Source organism: Oncorhynchus nerka, linkage group LG20 (genome assembly GCF_034236695.1).
Source record: "Oncorhynchus nerka isolate Pitt River linkage group LG20, Oner_Uvic_2.0, whole genome shotgun sequence".
In the NCBI taxonomy this organism is placed as follows: domain Eukaryota; kingdom Metazoa; phylum Chordata; class Actinopteri; order Salmoniformes; family Salmonidae; genus Oncorhynchus; species Oncorhynchus nerka.
The window spans coordinates 22,386,683-22,410,636 of NC_088415.1; the positions used below are offsets into that span (position 1 = coordinate 22,386,683).

General features: G+C 43.5%; 1 protein-coding gene across 1 annotated transcript in view; it reads left to right on the forward strand.

Annotated features, from left to right (window-relative positions):
• LOC115102076 (plexin-D1-like) overlaps positions 1-23,954 on the forward strand; it is a 127,305-nt gene that overhangs the window by 8,468 nt on the left and 94,883 nt on the right. The window contains exons 3-9 of the mRNA XM_029621637.2: positions 1,644-1,775; positions 4,499-4,599; positions 10,597-10,726; positions 13,253-13,430; positions 13,543-13,651; positions 21,374-21,473; positions 23,260-23,358. Of these exons, the coding sequence (XP_029477497.1) occupies positions 1,644-1,775; positions 4,499-4,599; positions 10,597-10,726; positions 13,253-13,430; positions 13,543-13,651; positions 21,374-21,473; positions 23,260-23,358 (849 nt within the window). The remainder of the gene's footprint in view (positions 1-1,643; positions 1,776-4,498; positions 4,600-10,596; positions 10,727-13,252; positions 13,431-13,542; positions 13,652-21,373; positions 21,474-23,259; positions 23,359-23,954) is intronic.

Below are 23,954 nucleotides of genomic sequence, written 5' to 3' on the forward strand. Positions count from 1 at the left end.
GAAGTAATTCCAGCCATGTTTAACTAATTTTGCCCCTCACTACAGCAACACTGTCTCTCTATTTCACTCTTTGTCTCGCTCTCTGTCTCACTTTCGCTCCCTCTCTCTTTCTCTCGTTTATTTCCCTCTTTCTCAACCCCCTCCCATATCAACTTTTCTTTCTTTGCCCCCTCACCCCCCTCACCCGCCCACACACACACACACACACACACACACACACACACACACACACACACACACACACACACACACACACACACACACACAGAGCTTGGAGCAGCTGAGTACTCCTGAGTTGAACAGAGTCTTTCATGTTGGGACAGACAGACAAACAGAGAGAGAGAGCGGCAGTGAGTGACCTCCCAGTATGCATGTGTTTTGTTGTTTGACCTGGCTGAGCCCTGTGCCTTCTCAACCCTCCACCACTTCATTCAGTCTGCCCAGGTGGCTCTCTATTGTGACCCTGTATGGTTAATTTTTATTGTTGTTTGTGTGCGTGTGTAACCGGTGTGAAATGGCTAGCTAGTTAGCGGGGTGCTCGCTAATAACGTTTCAATCGGCGACGTCACTCGCTCTGAGACCTTGAAGTAGTTGTCGCGGCTTTTGTGAAGCGATAGTAACGATGCTTCGACGGTGTCAGTTGTTGATCTGTGAATAGGGTTGAAGCCCAGGTATTGGTGATGAGAGGGACAGAAGCATAACTGTTACACGTGAGCATTTGTGTGTTTGTTTGTGCTAGTGCTCATGTATATGTGTGTGTTTGTGCTTGTATGCGCGTGCCTGCATCTGTGTGTGTTGTGATGTGTTGTGGTTGGTCACTAGAGAAGTAGCCCAGTCTGGTTGAAACCAGGGCAGTCTCTAGCTGGTTTCCTCAGAATGGCAGGATGTCCATTGAGCTGAGGCAGAAACCACAACCATTCAGAACAACAATCTCTCTCACTGTCTATGTGACAGGAAGTCACAGCCTTAGTATTTATTTTTCTATGTATCCCTGTATGTGTATGTGTGAGTGTGTATGTGTGAGTGTGTATGTGTGAGTGTGTATGTGCAAGAATTGCAAAGATTTGATCATTTTCTATAAAGTGTTATGTGTTTCACTTTGTTTGTGTGACTTACAGTGGCATGTTTATGTTTGCGTGACTTAATGTTAAACTGTCTTTTCTTAAAAAAAACATTTAGTTAGGTGACAATTCCAGTATCACAATGTAGTACTTTCAAGGGAGATTGTGCTGGAGTTGACTAAAGTTATGTTTGCTTAACCCCCAAATCACAGCCCAGTGAAACTATGTAGGTGTGAGACAGGAAACCAGAGCAGAGCTAGCATGTTCTTCCATTTTCTGTATGACTTAGAATTATGCATCTCACAGGAGGGAGAGAGGAGCACAGATGGCCAAGTTAATTAATCTGCTTACCTTGGAGAAGTAGCTCACTGCACATCAGCACAGCCATGTAGTGTGCCTTTGTATTAATACTACAAACACACAGAACTTACCTTTTAGGTTGAAAATACACAAAAAGGGCTTAATACATGAATTCTCTCAAATAGAAAACCAAAATGGAAATGATTGTTGATTACTTTGACTATTGTTATAGGATTATATGTTGTTTGTATGTTTCTAAGCACTTTGCCTTGTGTCCCACAGCTGACCCTCCTGAAGAACCTGACTGTGGCCAATCAGTGGGCTCTGAAGCTTCCAGCTGGCGAATCAGTGCACCACATCATGACCTTTGACCCCATGGACCGGAACTACCTGTACCTCATGACCTCTCACCATGTAAGGCTGTGGGATCCATACTTTTATTCATCAACTAGACTCAGTTAGACTGGTTCATGTTCTCACTGACACTGGCATTGGTTTAGTTTGTTTGTTTGACATAATATGCAGTGGCCATTTTAGCATGTACATCTTGGTGGGGCTCACTCCACCAAAAATGTTTAGGTGCATGCTAGAAAAGCCACTACACAACACAACACTAAACAATACATTAATTGCACTATAACGGTGACAAACGGTTCCAACAACTGTTAGGGCCTACATAAAGCTGTCCCAACAGCAGAGTCCCAACAGCAGTCCCATCACCAACTGTTAGGGTCTACATAAAGCTGTCCCAACAGCAGAGTCCCAACAGCAGTCCCATCACCAACTGTTAGGGCCTACATAAAGCTGTCCCAACAGCAGAGTCCCAACACCTTACCACTGTTACACCTGACTATCAGCAGAGTCCCAACAGCAGTCCCATCACCTTACCACTGCTATACCTGACTATCAGCAGAGTCCCAACAGCAGTCCCATCACCTTACCACTGCTATACCTGACTATCAGCAGAGTCCCAACAGCAGTCCCATCACCTTACCACTGCTATACCTGACTATCAGCAGAGTCCCAACAGCAGTCCCATCACCTTACCACTGCTACACCTGACTATCAGCAGAGCGTTGTCTGACAGTGAAACAGTTTTTTCAGCCTCATTTCCTGCCTTAAAAAAAAACATAGCTGATATGGCTGACTTGCTTAAACAAACGTGGTTTCTACCGACAATTGAGATGTACAAACTATGACATAAGGGGACGGCGAGCAGTTAAGAGGCAATCGGTAATTTCGATTAAGACATTAATGAGCGAGCTAGGACGGATATAGTCAATATAACTATTTGGATTTATGGTGCTTTCAAAACAACTGGGAACTCGGGAAAAAAACAAGGTCGAATCATGATCTTCAGGTCGGAGCTCTAGAAAGAGGCCCAAGTTCCCAACTTGGATGATTGTTCAAAACAAGCTAGTTTTTTTCTGAGATCCCATTTGTCTTGAACTCACTGAAGTCTGAGATTTCCCAGTTCAGAGTTTCCAGTTGTTTTTAACGCGGCAGAAATCATGATGGATTGACAGCAGTGCCAATGTTGGATGTTTATGCTTTTAAGTTTGGAAAAGAGACCCTTAAACCCAGACTTGGACCACACACCCACTCCACTGAATAGCAGGCTAGTGATTGCTTTGCAATGCTTGCAGTTAGCCACTGATTCCTTCCAAACCACTCATTGTTGAATTTGCGATTTCCAACTTGTTGTGTAATGTTTATGTCCAATGGCTGATGAGCACCGATATTTTTTATCTATAATTTCTCTTCCTTATTTATATTCATATGACAAGGTTTAAAAAGGATTTGCCAGTAGATTGTCGACTTGATTCACGATGATGACAGCTTGTCTAGCTTGCTAGCTATGATTTTGAAAGTATGATGTTGATATGATCAGTCCAATCAAATCTCAATAGATATAACATGATTTGACATAATTTTATCTGTGGCCAATGACCTTGAGCCTTCTTGGATGGGCACTTCTAATGTAACTATGGCAGCACCCAAGGGGCTTAAATTTACGAGCTCTCCCTGTAGATTTTGCGGTGATGTAGTGTCCCCAGGAGTGACGGAACACTGAGCCAATCACGGCGCAACTAAACAACATTACCAACTCCTACGCTCTGTATGGCTGCTTCACCACCACAGAAAGCACTGAGCTAGGCTGAAACACCTGCATTTTGGAGCTGCCTTACTCAAGAAAGCAAAAAAGAGACCATTGTTTGCCAACTGAGATGTGACACATACTAATGCCAAAATAACATGCAAAACGGGCTCTGCCCTACCTTCCCTGAATGACGGATCGCCACTGGACGTATGACATTTGTTTCTTTTTGCATTTTCCTGGTTGTGCGTAGTGTGTGGTCATATTTTTTTTAAAATATTTATATATATATAGTTATTACAATTCTGTTATATCAGATCCTCAGATAAATCAGTTTGCATCTTTTTAGTGAGAGAACACTTTAGAGAGGAGATAGCAAGAGGTTTGACAAACCAAAAAATTATAGATTAGCAACTATGCATAGCTTTGTCTGGCGTTTTATAAAGATGTGTTGCCACCTTGGCAAATGGTGTAGTATGTGAAATAACGGATATAGGTTATGAGTCAACCGTGCACACTGCATGTGGGAGAGTGGCTGCAGCAGAGGAGTGGCTACAGCAGAGGAGTGGCTGCAGCAGAGGAGTGGCTACAGCAGAGGAGTGGCTACAGCAGAGGAGTGGCTACAGCAGAGGAGTGGCTGCAGCAGAGGAGTGGCTGCAGCAGAGGAGTGGCTACAGCAGAGGAGTGGCTGCAGCAGAGGAGTGGCTGCAGCAGAGGAGTGGCTGCAGCAGAGGAGTGGCTGCAGCAAAGGAGTGTTGCTGCAGCAGAGGAGTGTTGCTGCAGCAAAGGAGTGTTGCTGCAGCAGGAACTGCAACGCTGCTCAGTTGTTCACACTCAGCAGTTTCCTGAGCGTATCAAGAATGGTCCACCACCCAAACACTGACACAACTGTGGGAAGCATTGGAGTGCACATGGGCCAACAACTTGTAGAGTCCATGCCCCGTACAACTCAATATTAGGGAGGTGTTCTTAATGTTTGTTATGCTCAGTGTTTTATGTATGGTTTGTTGAGTGTATGTATGTATGGTTCTGTCCACAGCTCCTGAGGGTGAAGGTAGCAGCATGTGGTCAGTACAGATCCTGCAGTGACTGTTTGGGTGCCGGCGACGCCCACTGTGGCTGGTGCACGCTCGAGAGCAGGTATTTACATTTATTGTGAATCTGAATCTTGCCCTGGAGGCAGAACTGAGGGATTTCTGAGGGATTTCCGCTAGATGGGCCAGCTGCAAAGTCAAAATTCATGAAAACTTTTTTGTCTTACTTTAAGGTTAGGGTTAGACATTAGGTAGGGTTAGCAGTGTGGTTAAGGTTAGTTTTAAGGTTAGGGTTAGGTTTAAAATTATGATATGATGACTTTGTGGTTGTCACTAAGATTCATGGTGAAAAACGCTAACCTTTGTTAGGGCCACGGCCACCCGTGTAAAGTTTTAAGGTAATTGCTGTGAAAGGAGTGAGAGTATACTATGATAAATATGCCTCTGTCAGTGATGTGGGTCTCTCTCTCTCTCTCTCTCTCTCTCTCTCTCTCTCTCTCTCTCTCTCTGCCTGAGGGCTATGTTGGTTATGGCTGGGTGATAAAAGCAGATCAACAGATGAGAAAGGGGGTTAGTTATGTGCTGGGCTGACATGGCCAGGGAGCACCGAGGGAGGGAGAGAGAGAGAGGGAGAGAATGGGGATGAGGGAGAGAGCGAGAGAATGGGGATAAGGGAAAGAGCGAGAGAATGGGGATGAGGGAGAGAGTGAGAGAATTGGGATGAGAGAGAGAGCGAGAGAATTGGGATGAGGGAGAGAGAAACTGGGGACGAGAGAGCGAAAGAGAGAGAGATAGAGAAAGACGGGATGATACAAAGAGTGAGAGAGACTGGGGATGAGTGAGAGAGAGAGACTGGGGATGAGATAGAGAGAGAGAAAGAGAGGACTGTTTGAGGACTGAGGAGAGATTTGAGGACTGAGCAGAGAGACAGCAACACAGAGACAGACTAACACCATCTGTCCATCTCTCATCTCCCTCTCGCCTCTCTTTATTTATCTTATATTTATCCCTTTCTCCCTGTCTGTTATTACTTTTTTATTTGGTAACTGTTAGTTAATGTTTTCTTCTACACTCTTTTTCTCATGTCTCTCTTTAATCTGGTCATCCTTCTCTCTTTGTGTTCTCTTCTCCTCTCTTTGCTCTCTCTATCTATCTCTCTCTCTCCCTCCCTCTCTCGCTCTCTCTATCTCTCTCTCTCCCCTCTCCCTCTCTCTCTCTTTCTCTCTCTCTGCCTCTCTCTCTCTCTGCCTCTCTCACTCTACCTCTACAAAGGCGTGTTGATTGTGATGATGGTGGTGGGAGGGAGAGTGCACACTGGCTCCTTTGAGAAGAAAATGTCAAGTGTGTATTTATGCGCATATCAGTGTGACGTGTGTGTGTGAGTCCGGAGCACTGATGTCATCAGCGTGTGTATGGTGGTGTGTTTGGGAGGTCACCCTGGGCTGCTACTGGTGGTAGGGCTCGAGCAAAGGGGGCTGTTATCAGGGCATCAGGGGTTGGTGTCTGTGGGTGGATGGGTCCTCTCTGTCACCTCTCTGACACTCACACTCAAACATAATGGGTGCTGAAGGATTATCTCATCATTGGAGAATCTGCCCGTGTGTGTGTGTGTGTGTGTGTGTGTGTGTGTGTGCTTGCGTGTGTGTGTCTCTGTGAGTGTTGTGTTTTGTCTCCTGTGTGTCTCTTTGAGTGTTGTTTTGTGTCCTGTGTGTCTCTGTGAGCGTGTGTTTTGTCTCCTCTGTGTCTCTGTGAGTGTGTTTAAATGTACAGTACCAGTCAAAAGTTTGGACACAACTACTCAGTCAAGGGTTTTTCTTTATTTTTACTATTTTCTACATTGTAGAATAATAGTGAAGACATCAAAACCATGAAGTAACACATGTGGAATCATGTAGTAACCAAAAAACTGTTAAACAAATCTAAATATATTTTATTTTTGACATTCTTCAAAGTAGCCACCATTTGCATTGCTGACAGATTTGCACACTTCATGAGGTAGTCACCTGGAATGCTTTTCCAACCGTCTTGAAGGAGATCCCACACATTCTGAGCACTTGTTGGCTGCTTTTCCTTTACTCTGTGGTCCCACTTGAAGAAACGTTCAAAGTTCTTGAAATGTTCCAGTTTGACTGAACTTCATGTCTTAAAGTAATGATTAACTGTTGTTTCTCTTTGCTTTTTTGAGCTGTTCTTGCCATAATATGAACTTGGTCTTTTACCAAATAGGGCTATCTTCTGTATACCACCCCTACTCTACTGATTGGCTCAAATGTATTAAGAAGGAAAGAAATTCAACAAATTAACTTTTAACAAGGCACTCCCGTTAATTGAAATGCATTTCAGGTGACTACCTCATGAAGCTGGTTGAGAGAATGCCAAGAGTGTGTAAAGGGTGGCAACTTTGAAGAATCTCAAATATTTTTTTTAACACTTTTTTGCTTACTACATGATTCCATTTGTGTTATTTCATAGTTTTGATGTCTTCACTATTATTCTACAATGTAGAAAATAGTAAAAATAAAGAAAAAAGCTTGAATGAGTAGGTGTGCCCAAACCTTTGACTGGTACTGTATGTGTGCATGTGTGTCTTAGTGTCTGCATCTGTGTATTTGACAGTATATTTCTTGTATTTTTAGGGTGTGTTGTCTGTGAGTGTGTTCAAAGCTGTCTGTCTGTGTATGGGTCTCTCTGCATCTGTCTGAGTGTGGGTCTCTCTGTATATCTGTCTGTGTGTGGGGCTCTCTGTATATCTGTCTGTGTGTGGGTCTCTTTGTTTACAGTATCTGTCTGTCTGTGGTCTCTGTATACAGTGGGGCAAAAAAGTATTTAGTCAGCCACCAATTGTGCAAGTTCTTCCACTTAAAAAGATGAGAGAGGCCTGTAATTTTCATCATAGGTACACTTCAACTATGACTGACAAAATGAGGAAAAAAAATCCAGAAAATCACATTGTAGGATTTTTTATGAATTTATTTGCAAATTATGGTGGAAAATAAGTATTTGGTCACCTACAAACAAGCAATATTTCTGGCTCTCACAGACCTGTAACTTCTTCTTTAAGAGGCTCCTCTGTCCTCCACTCGTTACCTGTATTATTGGCACCTGTTTGAACTTGTTATCAGTATAAAAGACGCCTGTCCACAACCTCAAACAGTCACACTCCAAACTCCACTATGGCCAAGACCAAAGAGCTGTCAAAGGACACCAGAAACAAAATTGTAGACCTGCACCAGGCTGGGAAGACTGAATCTGCAATAGGTAAGCAGCTTGGTTTGAAGAAATCAACTGTGGGAACAATTATTAGGAAATGGAAGACATACAAGACCACTGATAATCTCCCTCGATCTGGGGCTCCACGCAAGATCTCACCCTGTGGGGTCAAAATGATCACAAGAACGGTGAGCAAAAATCCCAGAACCACACGGGGGAACCTAGTGAATGACCTGCAGAGAGCTGGGACCAAAGTAACAAAGCCTACCATCAGTAACACACTACGCCGCCAGGGACTCAAATCCTGCAGTGCCATACGTGTCCCCCTGCTTAAGCCAGTACATGTCCAGGCCCGTCTGAAGTTTGCTAGAGAGCATTTGGATGATACAGAAGAAGATTGGGAGAATGTCATATGGTCAAAATAGAACCTTTTGGTAAAAACTCAACTCGTCGTGTTTGGAGGACAAAGAATGCTGAGTTGCATCCAAAGAACACCATACCTACTGTGAAGCATGGGGTGGAAACATCATGCTTTGGGGCTGTTTTTCTGCAAAGGGACCAGGACGACTGATCCGTGTAAAGGAAAGAATGAATGGGGCCATGTATCGTGAGATTTTGAGTGAAAACCTCCTTCCATCAGCAAGGGCATTGAAGATGAAACATGGCTGGGTCTTTCAGCATGACAATGATCCCAAACACACCGCCCGGGCTACGAAGGAGTGGCTTTGTAAGAAGCATTTCAAGATCATGGAGTGGCCTAGCCAGTCTCCAGATCTCAACCCCATAGAAAATCTTGAAAGTCCGTTGTTGAAAGTCTGTGTTGCCCAGCAACAGCCCCAAAACATCACTGCTCTAGAGGAGATCTGCATGGAGGAATGGGCCAAAATACCAGCAACAGTGTGTGAAAACCTTGTGAAGACTTACAGAAAACATTTGACCTCTGTCATTGCCAACAAAGGGTATATAACAAAGTATTGAGATAAACTTTTGTTATTGGCCAAATACTTATTTTCCACCATAATTTGCAAATAAATTCATAAAAAATCCTACGATGTGATTTTCTGGATTTTCTTTTCTCATTTTGTCTGTCATAGTTGAAGTGTACCTATGATGAAAATTACAGGCCTCTCTCATCTTTTTAAGTGGGAGAACTTGAACAATTGGTGGCTGACTAAATACTTTTTTGCCCCACTGTATATGTCTGTGTGTGGGTCTCTCTGTATATCTGTCTATGTGTGGGTCTCTCTGTATATCTGTCTGTGTGTGGGTGTGAGAGAGATCTATGTTTTAAGATGTTTAATATTCTTCTCATCAACACGCATCTTCCTTATCACCTCCCAGACATATCTAGTGAGGAATGAGCTTCTCCTCTCAACTCATATTTTAGCAGCTTTTGTTAACTCTGTTTTTCTTAAGGAGCTGTGTGTTACCTTTTAAAACCTGCATGCTTTTGACAGGTGATGAGTAATACTGCTGCTAGTGTGTGTGTGTGTGTGTGTGTGTGTGTGTGTGTGTGTGTGTGTGTGTGTGTGTGTGTGTGTGTGTGTGTGTGTGTGTGTGTATGTGTTTGAGAGAGGGAGGGAGGGAGTTGTTTATGTATCAGTATATGAGTGTGTTAGAGTTGACAGATAAGTTGTGAATGGATTTTAGAATCAATTTCAAACAGTAATATATACCACACTTTTCCTGAGCAGCCCCGGGCATGAAGGTTTCCTCTTAAGGAAGGGAAGTAAGAAAAGTCCATTCTGATGCCTCACTGGATTAGACAGAGGGAAACAACTCACTGGTCACTTAGTTACTGTCTGACTTTCCTGGTCAGCATCATAGCTTGTCAGTGTACATACTGTACATGTGTGTAAAATAGGTGTGCGTGAGCAAGCCAGCGGATGTGTGTATACATTTAAATGTACTTCTTTGTGTTTGTGGGTATGTAAGGGGTTTTATGTGGGATTGCAGATACATTCTATTCTATTCCTAGAAGAGCTGCTGACCTCATGGCTCATCCTGGTCCCTCAGCGACAGTAGGGGACTGAAATCTGGACATTCACTCACGCATGCAGTGAAACACACACACACGCAAACATACACACAAACAGGCCCATTTACATGCATCCACACGTCTGCACACTCACTCGTTTGCGCATACCTATTTTAGAACATACTTGTTAAAGTGTCAAAGGAAAGTATGGGTGCTAAAGTCATTACATGGTGATTATCACTTCAAACTGCTGTTTTATTGTCTGTGGTTGCTCTAGTCCACTTTATCTATACTTTAAGGTTGTTGTGTTCTTGCTCTGCTCTATTCTGCACTGCAGGAGTACTAGCTGTGCTCGTTATTAGTCAAACAGTAGTCATAATATGAGCCTACCTTGCCTGATCGCTCCCACTTTCTCACAGTCTGTCTCTCATACGCACAGATAGACACAGAAGTACACACACACATATGAATAAATAAAGACTTGGCCTGGTAGCTTCTTAATTAGATCAACTGGCCCCTGATCTGGGTGCTGGGGGGGGCAGGTTGTCATGGGAACATGAGTATGTGTGTTGTGTGTGCTGAACTGACTGATAGTCCAGAACTGTCATGTGACACAATGAGATGATGAGAATCTGATACTCTGTGTGTAACAGACCAGAACACTGACTGGAGAGCAGATGAAGTGGGAAAACTGAGTAAACAACGTTTGCAATGTGGAGCTTTATTGTTATTAGGTCCACAGAGGAGCTCATTTGAGAAGTACTGCTAGACTGTAGTCTGGCTATGAATGGCTTTCACTATGCGATATCTCACTGTCTTTCTTCCCATAGGGAGATTATAAACATAAATGATCAGGGAAGTTGGCTTCAATTCATACTTCTTTACCAATGTGCTCACTATATGCCCTGTGTGCAGGTGTTCCATCCAGAGGGAGTGTTCCGGGGGGCTGATGGTGCGCTCCTGGATCGGAATGGGTGAGGGTCCCCAGCAGTGCCCCTCCATGACCCTCACCCCCCAAGAGATCAGCCTCTCCGCTGACATCAAGGTACCAGACATTACATAATAACTGGTTTTCCTATGTCCTACATCAGTACGTTTATCAGTTCAAACAGAAACTTTAGCAAATATTGTGAAGTTTCAAGTCAAATCAAAGTTTATTTGTCACGTGCGCCAAATACAACAGGACCTTACAGTGAAATGCTTACTTAAAGGCTCTAACCAATACTGCGGAAAAAGGTATGTGTGTGTGTGTGTGTGTGTGTGTGTGTGTGTGTGTGTGTGTGTGTGTGTGTGTGTGTGTGTGTGTGTGTGTGTGTGTGTGTGTGTGTGTGTGTGTGGGTAAGTAAAGAAATAAAACAACAGTAAAAAGACATTTGAAAATTACAGTAGCAAGGCTATATACAGACACCGGTTTGTCAGGCTTATTGAGGTAGTATGTAGGTATGGTTAAAACTTCTTACGGCTGTGCGGCAGTATTGAGTAGCTTGGATGAGTAAGGTGCCCAGAGTAAACTGTCTACAACTCAGGTCCAGAAGCTAAGATATGCATATTATTAGTAGATTTGGATAGAAAACACTCTGAAGTTTCTAAAACTGTTTGAATGATGTCTGTGAGTATAACAGAACTCATATGGCAGGCAAAAACCCGAGAAAGAATCCAACCAGGAAGTGGGAAATCCGAGGTTTGTAGTTTTTCAACTCTTTGCCTATCCAAGATACAGTGTAAATTTGGTCTGATTGCACTTTCTAAGGCTTCCACTAGATGTCAACAGTCTTTAGAACGTTGTTTGATGCTTCTACTTTGATGGAGGGGGGAATGAGAGCTGATTGAGTAACAGGTCTGACAGAGTGCCATGAGCTCATTCAGGCTCGCTCCCGTGAGAGGTAGCTGCGTTCCATTGCATTTCTAAAGACAAAGGAATTCTCCGGTTGAAACATTATTGAAGATTTATGTTAAAAACATCCTAAAGATTGATTCTATACATCGTTTGACATGTTTCTACGAACTGTAATAGCATTTTTTACTTTTCATCTGACCTGCGCGTTGTGAATTTGGATTTGTGAACTCAAGGCGCGAACAAAAAGGAGGTATTTGGACATAAATTATGGACTTTATGGATTCCTGGGAGTGCATTCTGATGAAGATCATCAAAGGTAAGTGAATATTTATAACGCTATTTCTGACTTTTGCTGACTCCACAAAATGGCGGATATCTGTATGGCTTGTTTTTGTGTCTGAGCGCCATACTCAGATTATTGCATGGTGTGCTTTTTCGGTAAAGCTTTTTTTAAATCTGGCACTGTGGTTGCATTAAGGAGACGTTTATCTAAAGTTCCCCGCATAACACTTATATTTTCATCAACATTTATGATGAGTATTTCTGTAAATTGATGTGGATCTCTGCAAAATCACAGGATGTTTTGGAAGCAAAACATTACTGAACGTAATGCGCCAATGTAAACTGAGATTTTTGGATATAAATATGAACTTTATCGAACAAAACATACATGTATTGTGTAACTTGAAGTCCTATGAGTGTCATCTGATGAAGATCATCAAAGGTTAGTGATTAATTTGACCTCTATTTCTGCTTTTTGTGACTCCTCTCTTTGGCTGGAAAAATGGCTGTGTTTTTCTGTGACTAGATACTGACCTAACATAATAATTTGTTGTGCTTTCGTCGTAAAGCCTTTTTGAAATCAGACACTGTGGTGGAATTAACAACAAGTTTATCTTTAAAATGGTGTAAAATACTTGTATGTTTGAGGAATTTTAATTATGAGATTTCTGTTGTTTTGAATTTGGCGCCCTGCACTTTCACTGGCTGTTGTCATATCGATCCCGTTAGATGGATCTAACGGATCTCTCTAGAATTTTAAAGTAACTATGCATATATGATGAACAGAGAGTAGCAGTAGTGTAAAATCATTATTATTATTATAGTATTGAGTTGTGAAGTTATCATCCTTCTCAATTGTACGTACACTAGGTACATTATCAGGCTCACACACAGCACTGTGTTGGGTATGTAAGTCAGGTAGGCTGTGATAGGTCCAGCAGCTGTCCAATTCACAGTCATCACTCAGGGCCACAAGAGCTGGGCCCTCTGCCGTCTTCCCAAACAGGAAACAGCAGGCAGGAAAGAGGAAGTAAGGGCCACAGCCAGGAAGAGATCAATTCCAAAGACAATAGAGTGCAGTTCAGTGTAGCATGTTACCATAACGTCAGTGGCCTCTCCAACTACTGTATCTATAGCTATGTCATCTTCCTCTTCCTCTCCATCTCTATCTCCATCTCTACGCTATGTCATCATCTCTCTTCCACCTCTTGTCCCCCTCTTCCCCCTCTGTTTTTCTCACACATATTGAAATAGATCAGTGAGATTTACGGGCAATGCAGTTTACGGGCAATGCTGCTATATGACACTGTGTTGTTCCTCAGTGTTATGTCTCTCATGTCTCTTCTCACGTAACAGTATATTTGGATGCAAGTTTATTGTGCCATCTGTCATCTCTCTCTCGTCCCCTCTCTCCTTCCCTTCATCCCCCTCACCCTTCCTTCTCTCCAACAGGATGTGGGGATTCTGATAAACGGTAGTGTGCCTGACCTGGTTGGTTCCCGGGTAGAATGTGACTACGGATTGGGCGTTGCCACCGTTGCCACTGTGCACCTGGACTATGGCCCCGCCCAGATTCAGACCTGCCCCCTCCTGCCCCGGGAGAGGTATCCCCACATCCCCCCTGGCAGAGGTAAGGGTTACATGTACTGGTAGAACACTAGTTGGATTTCATCCAGTGACATCACCCCTGATCATGAGATATGCCGAATATGTCTCCATGTTATATGTTGTTGTTGTTACAGATCACCTGATGGTTCCTGTGGCGATTAAGGTGAATGGCACTTCTGTGGTTTCCGGGACCTTCCTCATCTATGATTGCGAGAGGACAGGAGCGATACACCCCAAGATTGCGTGAGTGTTTCAAATCTATGAGTCATCCTGGGTTTCTTTTAGATTTGTTCCACCATCTCACTGTGTTATCCACTAACACTTACCAAACCTTCCTAAGTTAAACCCAGTTACAATGAACACACACACACACAAGGTCCAAAGCCCCGTCACTTGCATGAAGAAAAGAAGGAAATACAGGGTGCCTTGTGAGAATTCATTGGCGAGTGGGTAACCCGCCTCTACCATCCATTCTATTAGCCAACGTGCAATCACTGTGGAATAAACTGGATGAGCTCCGTTCAAGACTATCCTACCAACGGGACAATAAAAACTGTAATATCTTATGCTTCATCGAGTTGTGGATGAATGGCGACACAGATAATATACAGTTGGCTAGGTTTTCCGTGCATCGGCAGGACAGAACATCTACGTCCGGTAAGACGAGGAGTGGTGGTGTGTGTCTGTTTGTCAATAACAGCTGGTGCGCAATGTCTAATATTAAGATAGTCTCAAGCTATTGCCCGCCTGAGGTACTGTAGAGGTACCTCATGATATGCTGTAAACCACGCTATCTACCAAGAGAGTTTTCATCTATATTTTTCATAGCCATAAATTTACCACCACAAACCGACGCTGGCACTAAGACTGCACTCAGTGAGCTGTATAAGGCCATAAGCAAACAAGAAAATGCTCATCCAGAAGCGGTGCTCCTAGTAGCCAGGGACTTTAATGCAGGCAAACTTAAATCTGTTTTACCTCATTTCTACCAGCATATCACATATACAACAAGAGGGAAAAAAACTCTAGACCATCTTTACTCCACACACAGAGACACATACAAAGCTATCCCTTGCCCTCCATTTGGAAACTCTGACCATAATTATATCCTCCTGATTCCTGCTTACAAGCAAAAACTAAAGCAAGAAATACCAGTGACTCACTCAATATGGAAGTGGTCAGATGGCACGGATGCTATGCTACAGGACTGTTTTGCTAGCACAGACTGGAATATGTTCCGGGATTCATCAAATAAGGCATTGAGGAGTATACCAACTCAGTCACCTGCTTCATCAATAAGTGCATGAATGACTTCGTCCCACAGGGACTGTACGTACCTATCCCAACCATAAGCCGTGGATTACAGGTTAGAGCTGCCGTTTTCAAGGAGCGGGACATCAATCCGACAATAAATCCCGCAATGCCCTCAGACGAACCATCAAAAAACAGGCAAAGTGTCAATACAAAAAGTATTGGATGTGGCAGGACTTGTAAACTATTACGTGCTACAAAGGGAAACCCAGCCGCGAGCTGCCCAGTGACGTGAGCCTACCAGATGGGCTAAATACCTTCTATGCTCACTTCGAGGCAAGAAGCATGCATGAAAGCACCAGCTGTTCTGGACAACTGTGTGATCACGCTCGCTGTAGCCAAGACCTGTGAGCAAGACCTTTAAACAGGTCAAAAAGTCTCACTTTTCCCCTACCTACATATAAAAGGTTTAGAGGTATAATTTGTAAGTAAGCATAGCACAGTAAAGTCTAAAACTTTTGTATTCGGCCCATGTGACAAATACAATTTGATTTGAAATAGCTGGATCATAAGTGTGAGATTTGAGGCACTCAAACAGCCCTGTCCTTGAGCAGAGTTCTCTGCCAAGTCCCTAGCATCACTCAAATGTCGGCCAAATGTCATCTATAGTCTCAATGGAATTCTCTTTTTTTTATATATATATATTTTTTAATTTTACCCCTTTTTCTCCCCAATTTCGTGGTATCCAATTGTTGTAGTAGCTACTATCTTGTCTCATCGCTACAACTCCCGTACGGGCTCGGGAGAGACAAAGTTAGAAAGTCATGCGTCCTCCGATACACAACCTGCTTCTTAACACAGCTCGCATCCAACCCGGAAGCCAGGCGCACCAATGTGTCAGAGGGTACACCGTGCACCTGGCAACCTTGGTTAGCGCGCACTGCGCCCGGCCCGCCACAGGAGTCGCTGGGGCGCGATGAGACAAGGACATCCCTACCGACCAAGCCCTCCCTAACCCGGACGACGCTAGGCCAATTGTGCGTCGCCCCACGGACCTCCCGGTCACGGCCGGTTACGACAGAGCCTGGGCGTGAACAGCGCCCTTAACCACTGCGCCACCCGGGAGGCCTCAATGGCATTCTCATCGCACATAAAGCAACAATCAGAATGTGCGGCAGAGCTATAGAAACCAGTATCGGTGTCACTGTGGGGAGCTGTGCTGTTTATATTTGTGTTGTACTATATGTTGTTGGTTGGCTGTAAAGTATCGCTCATGTTGTATGTTGCCTAGCAACATTTGTTTATTGGGATTAAATATAGTTTATTGAATTGAATAGTTTACCCTCTGTACTCAGTGAGGGTGATGTTGGTTAAATGTTATTCTATGTCTATTAGCATAGTTTAAATTCAGCCTGGTCGAAGCTTTATGTGGAATGTGAAATTAATATACTGTGGAAGCAAAAGTAAGGAAGTTGTAAGTAGGAGCTTTGGTTGGTTCTGTTGATGTTTTTTCATGTGGAGGCTGTGGCCTGTATGGTCTGTATGTCCGTAGCCAGCGTGACTGCTGACCACAGAGGCAAAATGAGGGGGAAACTGAGCTACACTTCCTAACCTCCTGCCAAATGTATGACCATATTAAAGACACATATTTCCCTCAGATTACACAGACCCTCAAAGAATTCACAAAAGAAATCCAATTTTGAACAACTCCCATATCGATTGGGTGAAATACCACAGTCTGCCATCACAGCAGCAAGACCTGCTGCCACAAGAAAAGGGCAACCAGTGAAGAACAAACACCACTGTAAATACATCCCAAATTTACATTTATTTATATTCCCTTTTCTACTTTAACAATTTTCACATCGTTACAACACTGTACATGGAGTGCATTCCGAAAGCATTCAGACCCTTTGACTTTTTCCACATTTTGTTACATTACAACCTTATTTTAAAATGGATTAAATAAAAATAAAACTCCTCATCAATATACACACAATACCCCATAATGACAAAGCGAAAAGAGGTTTATTGAAATTTTTGCAAATGTATTAAAAAAATAAAACAGAAATAACTTATAAGTATTCAGACCCTTTGCTATGAGACTTGAATTTGAGCTCAGGTGCATCCTGTTTCCATTGATCCTCCTTGAGATGTTTCTACAACTTGGTTGCAGTCCACATGTGGCAAATTAAATTGATTGGACATGATTTGGAAAGGCACACACCTGTCTATATAAGGTCCCACAGTTGACAGTGTATGTCAGAGCATAAACCAATCCATGAGGTGGAAGGAATCGTCCGTAGAGCTCCGAGACAGGATTGTGTCCTGGCACAGATCTGGGGAAGGGTACCAAAACATTTCTGCAGCATTGAACGTCCCCAAGAACACAGTGGCCTCCCTCATTATTAAATGGAAGAAGTTTGGAACCACCAAGACACTTCCTAGAGCTGGCTTCCTGGCCAAACTGAGCAATCGGGGGAAAAGGGCGGCAAGGTACCCTAGTGGACTAGTAACCGGAAGGTTGCAAGTTCAAACCCCCGAGCTGACAAGGTACAAATCTGTCGTTCTGCCCCTGAACAGGCAGTTAACCCACTGTTCCTAGGCTGTCATTGAAAATAAGAATTTGTTCTTAACTGACTTGCCTAGTTAAATAAAGGTAAAATAAAAAAATAAAAAATAAAGGGCCTAGGTCAGGGAGGTGACCAAGAATCCGATAGTCACTCTAACAGAGCTCAGAGAAGCACTCCACCAATCAGGCCTTTATGGTAGAGTGGCCAGATGTAAGCCACTCCTCAGTAAAAGGAACATGACAGCCTGCTAGGAGTTTGCCAAGAGGCACCTAAGGACTCTCAGACTATGAGAAATAAGATTCTCTGTTTTGATGAAACCAAGATTGAAGTCTTTGGCCTGAATGCCAAGCATCACGTCTGGAGGAAACCTGGCACCATCTCTACGGTGAAGCACAGTGGTGGCAGCGTCATGCTGTGGGGATGTTTATCAGCGGCAGGGGCTGGGAGACTGGTCAGGATCAAGGGAAAAATGAACAGAGCAGAGATCCTTAATGAAAACCTACTCCAGAGCGCTCAGGACCTCAGACTGAGGCGAAGGTTTTACCTTCCAACAGGACAATGACCCTAAGCACACAGCCAAGACAACGCAGGATTCGGATCAAGTCTCTGAATGTCCTTGAGTGGCCCAGCCAGAGCCCGGACTTAAACCCGATTGAACATCTCTGGAGACACCTGAAAATAGCTGTGCAGCGACGCTCCCCATCCAACCTGACAGAGATTGAAGGGATCTGCAGAGAAGAATGGAAGAAACTCCCCAAATACAGGTGTGCCAAGCTTGTAGCATCACACCCAAGAAGACTCAAGGCTGTGATCCCTGCCAAATGTGCTTCAATAAAGTACTGAGTAAGTGATTTGAATACGTATGTAAATGGAATATTTCCGTTTTCTAAAAACCTGGTTTTGCTTTGTCGTTATGAGTTATTGCGTGTAGATTTTAGAATAAGGCCGTAACGTAACAAAATGTGGAATAATGTCAAGGGGTCTGAATACATTCCGAATGCACTATAGCCATAATATGACATTTTAAATGTATTTTTTCCTATGAAACTTTTGTGAATGTAATGTTTACTGTTATTTTTTTATTATTGATTTCACATTTGTTTATTATCTATTTCACTTACTTTGGCAATGTAAACATATGTTTCCCATGCCAATAAAGCCCTTTGAATTGAAATGAGAGAGAGAGGCTTCTCTGTTCTGTAGGACAGCCAGCTGGTTTCCTATTTGCGTATTTGACCATGTTTCGGGATCTGCCTTATCTCATGAGCAGATCTCTGGATCAGTGTGTTTGTGTGTGTGTGCATGTGTTCGTGTATGTGTGTAAATGCTGATCAGATCTGTTAACTATTTGGATGTGTCCCTCTTGCACACTTATCATGTCGCTTTGGAGGTGTGAAAGTAGACTTGAGTATAATATACAGTATGTGTTTACCTATAAATGACTGTGTATGTGTATGCATTCAGAGGCTAACTTAGGGTTTGTTCATTTGGCTCACTTGTCAAATTGGTTTAGTGGTGTGAAAATGGACTTGTGTGTGTGTGTGCGTGTGTGTGTATACATGTGTATATAAGTAGGTGAATATGTGTGTGTGTTCTTTTATGCCTCTGAGGTCCACAGTGGGGTCTGATAGTGTGAAGTATTGCTGAAGGTGATAATGCCCTAAGTGCCATTCTCACATGAAGAGCACAGGGCTGCTAAATGAAGACTGCAGATTAGATTAGACTCTATCCACATTTAATCACTTCAAGCTGTGGGATCCTGAGTGGTACAGCGGTCTAAGGCACTGAAATCGCAGTGCTAAAGGCGTCACTACAGACCCGAGTTCGATCCTGGGCTCTATCACAACCGGCTGTGATCGGGAGTCCCATAGGGTGGCGCACAGTTGACCCAGCGTCGTCCGGGTTAGGGGAGGGTTTGGCTGGGGTAGGCCATCATTGTAAATAAGAATTAGTTCTTAACTGATTTGCCTAGTTAAATAAAGGTTAAATAAAATAAATAAAAGTTGCTCTCTCTCTTAATAACTCCAGAAAGACTGAGAGAGGCTCTCTGTGTCCACTAGAATTTCACCATAACACTGTAACCGGATACGGGCTTATTTCAAACTGCGTTTGGACTGAATCCTGGTTCTGTGGGTCTTGCATCTGTTTTGAAATGGTACTGTGTGTGTTTGTATTCAGAATGGTGTGTGTGTGTATGTGTGTGTTGAGAGTGCTCTTTCACAGCCGGGTCGATGTGGTTTCTAGGTGAGGCGCTAATGGACAATTAGACGGGGAGCATTCCTCTCAGACCAAACATCTCTCTCTCTCTCTCTCTCTCTCTCTCTCTCTTTACACACTCCCCACTTTCTATCTTTTCACTCTCTCACACACTTTCCCCCTTTTTTTCACCCTTTGTCTCCCTCCTTCTCACTGTGTCTCTCAGTCCTCCCTCTGCCCCCTTCCCCATTTAATAACGTCTATTCTCGCGTTCTCCTTAACAGAGACATGATTGAGAGTGTGTGTTTAACCACAGTGCTCACTGAGAGGCCCTGAGAGTAAAAGCTCACCTGTGTGTTCAGTGTGTGTGGTATGTTCATTCCGTGTGTGAGGGTCAGGGGTGGGGGGGTTCAGGATGGTTCTAAAGGACAAGCAAGAAAGGACAAGAAGCTAGAAAGTGTGTTTGTGTGTGGGTGTGTTGTGTGTGTTTCTGTGTGTTTGTGAGTGAGACATTTAGTGAAAAATAAATAAATAAATAAGAGTCCCTGGAGTGGGTTGTCTGCTTCTAATCACCCCCACCCCACCAGAAAACTCACAAGACTTGGGCCGCATCCAGATTGTCATACCAGGATATTTGGTAATACCTGCTCTGAACACAAGAGGTGCTATATTCAAACCCCCCTGAGCCTCTGTAATCTTAAGGTTATAAATGATAGCAAGTACATGTAAAATTCCACAGAGAATGCTAACTAAATGCTAACAAGCACATTGCAAACACTTTATACAGTCTCTGACCTAAACTATTTGCAGGTCTGAAATCCCAGCTCATAAAGTTATACAAGTAAATCAAAAATGCTACTCACAGTTTTCTGCACACACAAAACAAATATTAGACAGCAAGGCTCTTGATCCAGGAGGGGATTCTCTGCTGCTACCAAGAGAAGCTTGATTTTGGAAGAAGCTAACCACTTAGCTAGATAGCTAACTAACTACTAAATTAGCAAACCAAATGCACAACTGCAGAGCATTTAGCACATTTTAGACAGTTAACATAATAGTTATAAGATATCTAGCTGGCAAACATTTAGTTTTGAATTCCATACTGTAACTAAATCCCCTGGCTTGTGCTGCACAACAGTGAGTGATTCACAAGGCTCCGGTCTCTCGTCGTTGGGTGCTTGTAAACAATGAAAAATGATGTGACAGGTGAAATTAAGAACGCAATCTTCTTTATCTCCTAACATATTGCACAAATTGATTTAAGGTTTTTGCAAAAAAGTAGCTACAAATATTCAGATGTAGAAAAAACTCAAAAGAAATAGTTTCAACGGTATTGACGGTATTAAAAAAACATCACGTGGCTATTTCCAAATATCCCGGTATACACTATATACCGCCCAAGTCTAACACAGACACACCACTCCACGTTCCTGCAAACCCCTCCATCTCTCCAATCTTAATCGGCAAGCTGCACCCCTTCTCCCATGGTTGTATGGTTGTATGGAGACAGACAGGGAATCACTGGAGGGGCTGTCACTCCAGGTGTTGGAACATCTGTCTTCCACCCACAGGCAATAGAGACACACACAGTGGAGGTGTTCCAATTTAGGCTGCTATCTGGGAAGACACACACACAAACACGCAAAAACACACACACACAGTACACACATACACACACGCGCAATCACGTACACATGCACGCACGCACACACACACATAGAGCTCCCTCCTGACTACGTAGGTCCTAATGAATAGTGGAGCTCTCTGTTTAGTATCTTCTCTCTGTGCCAGTGTAACCATGTTCGACCTTGCATGTTGCTTCGTCCACTGATTTGTCCACTGGGTTTGTTTGAGTGTTTACTACAGGCTCCAGGTCTCATCTGTGTGTGTTTGGCCCGTGTCAGATGGTCTAATTGTTATCTATGTGTGTTGTCCTGTGTTTCAGGTGTATCAGCTGTCTAAGCACCAGGTGGAGATGTTACTGGGACCAAAACAGCCACTCTTGCCTCTCCACTAAAGACGACTCCAAACCCAGCCTGCTAGAGGTGAGTTACCCCTCTGTGTTAAACAACTCCAATTAGACATACTGGCTAGATTAGAAGTAGCAATAATAAGCATGGATCAGTTCCTCACTAGTCCTGACCTTAAAGGGGCAATCCGCAGTTGAAACAATAACAAAACGGCATCCCGCCATTGTTTAAGTAAAACGATGAACTGTGGGACTGAAGAAATGTAACCACTCTCAAATGCATAAACAAAGCTGTGGATACAAGTCTGACCATCCATGATGTCAACATTATAGTTTTAATCATGTGTTGATACAGTGTTTGTTTGCATATCGGGTTTGGCCGGGGTAGGCCGTCATTGTAAGTAAGAATTTGTTCTTAACTGACTTGCCTAGTCAAATAAAGGTTCAATGGAAATACTTTGTTTACAAACATTGAGGTTAAACAAGCTTATATTTTGGGTTCTGATGGGGTACAACAGTTGAACTAAGCTCATGAGGCATTTCTAAGTTATATTCTTCAAGAATCAATGGCTACATATCATTCATTTATATGTCCAAAACTAGATGTAAACATTAGAGGGGATGACTTCAACTAAACCCTAGATCAGTGGCAACCAATCACAAGCTCCTATGATGATCTCAGTCCATTCTCATTTGGCCTTGTAACAGCCCGACAAGTCATGTGGTCATACCAGGTCAAAGCTATCTTACTGTTGTCAGCCATTTTTAAAACAGCCCATAAAACCTCGGGAGACATGGTTAACAGACTCCCAACGAGATAATGGGCCATGTTAAAGCCTCTCTGACCTTTCCAAAACTCTCTCTCCCAGTTCTTCATCGTGGTGGCTTTTGATAGGCCCACTGGAGCCAGTGTGTTGAAGAATGGGTTCACTGTTTCACAGTTTTTCCTGTCTTATGTACAATGCTGTATACGGTTGCCATGGTGTCCAGTTAGTGTGTACTGTGCCCGAGTGTGCTTTTATCAGAAAATGAATGTTAGTAATGATGTTTTCAAAATGGTCAAAATCTGTCATTGAATACTGAGCTCAATATTAAACCTCTTTTTTTCAGACCTCTAGAGAAAAACATCTGACAAGCTTTAATTGTGATGAGAACCCGTATCCCTTTAAGTATTGTAATGTTACGGCAAGACAAGCTCGTTAAGTTCATTATAGCTATCACAGCCCCCCTAGACACTCCTCACCTCCTCAGAGCATACCTATGCCCTGACAGCATCACCGCTGTGGTACAGCCAGCCACCCCAGTCTTCTACTGCCTTTGGTGTTAGAGCCAAGAGTGTTAACACACAGCTAAGTCCCTCTGCCACTATTAGGAGCCCCACTCACAGGCAGCTGTTTCTGAAAGGAGAGGGTCTGATTGGGTCCAGAGAGACTGATGTACTCAACTGGAGGAGTGTGGTTAGGTGAGTCAGAGTGAATTAGTCGGGCCATACCATGACAATAAATGTCCTGACTGAAAAATAAAAGTCATATCTTCATCAAAATAATATTCCTATCTTAATCGGAAAAAAAGTCCTATCTTAATCGAAGTAAAAGTCCGATATGAGGTTCTGTAAAGATGGTCAGAAATAAAATCTGAGTTCAGGTCTTCTGCTTGGAGCCCCATCCTGCCATCATTCCGCCATCTTTGCCATCTGGTGTGTCACACTGCTCCTCCACTTTAGGATGTTGTTGTTTCCCTCTGAGCAGAGCAGAACTTCACCCTCTTGTTTCCTCCTCCTCCTCTCAGCCACATAAACAGGACAGGTGTTTTACGTTGTTTTCTTTAACCCGTAAGTGTTTGTGTCACCTCCTGTCCTCCAGAATTCTGCTTCCTGTCCAAGCCTTGTGGCCAAGGATGTTCCACCATCACCCTCAGGGATAACCCAAGACTTTACCCTGTCGCTAAGCAACGTGGAGCAGGTACAGTATACCCTTACCCTTGTTAGATATTATCCTAAATGTGGTACAGCCGGATAGGACTAAAGTAACTCTTGGTCTTAGAGGGAGATTGGTGGGAATCATAGTCATCAATCCCTAAATGGTTGCTCTTTGGGAGTGAGCTGAGACAGCTGCAGTGACTGTGTGGGAGAGGTTAGAACCAAAATGATACCTCGTAGCTGTCTGTTCCCACCAGGTTCTCACCTCGTAGCTGACTGTTCCCACCAGGTTCTCACCTCATAGCTCTGTTCCCACCAGGTTCTCACCTCGTAGCTGACTGTTCCCACCAGGTTCTCACCTCGTAGCTGACTGTTCCCACCAGGTTCTCACCTCATAGCTCTGTTCCCACCAGGTTCTCACCTCGTAGCTGACTGTTCCCACCAGGTTCTCACCTCGTAGCTGACTGTTCCCACCAGGTTCTCACCTCATAGCTCTGTTCCCACCAGGTTCAATCAATCAATCAAATGTATTTATAAAGCCCTTTTTACATCAGCCGATGTCACAAAGTGCTGTACAGAAACCCAGTCTAAAACCCCAAACAGCAAGCAATGCAGATGTAGAAGCACGCTGGCTAGGAA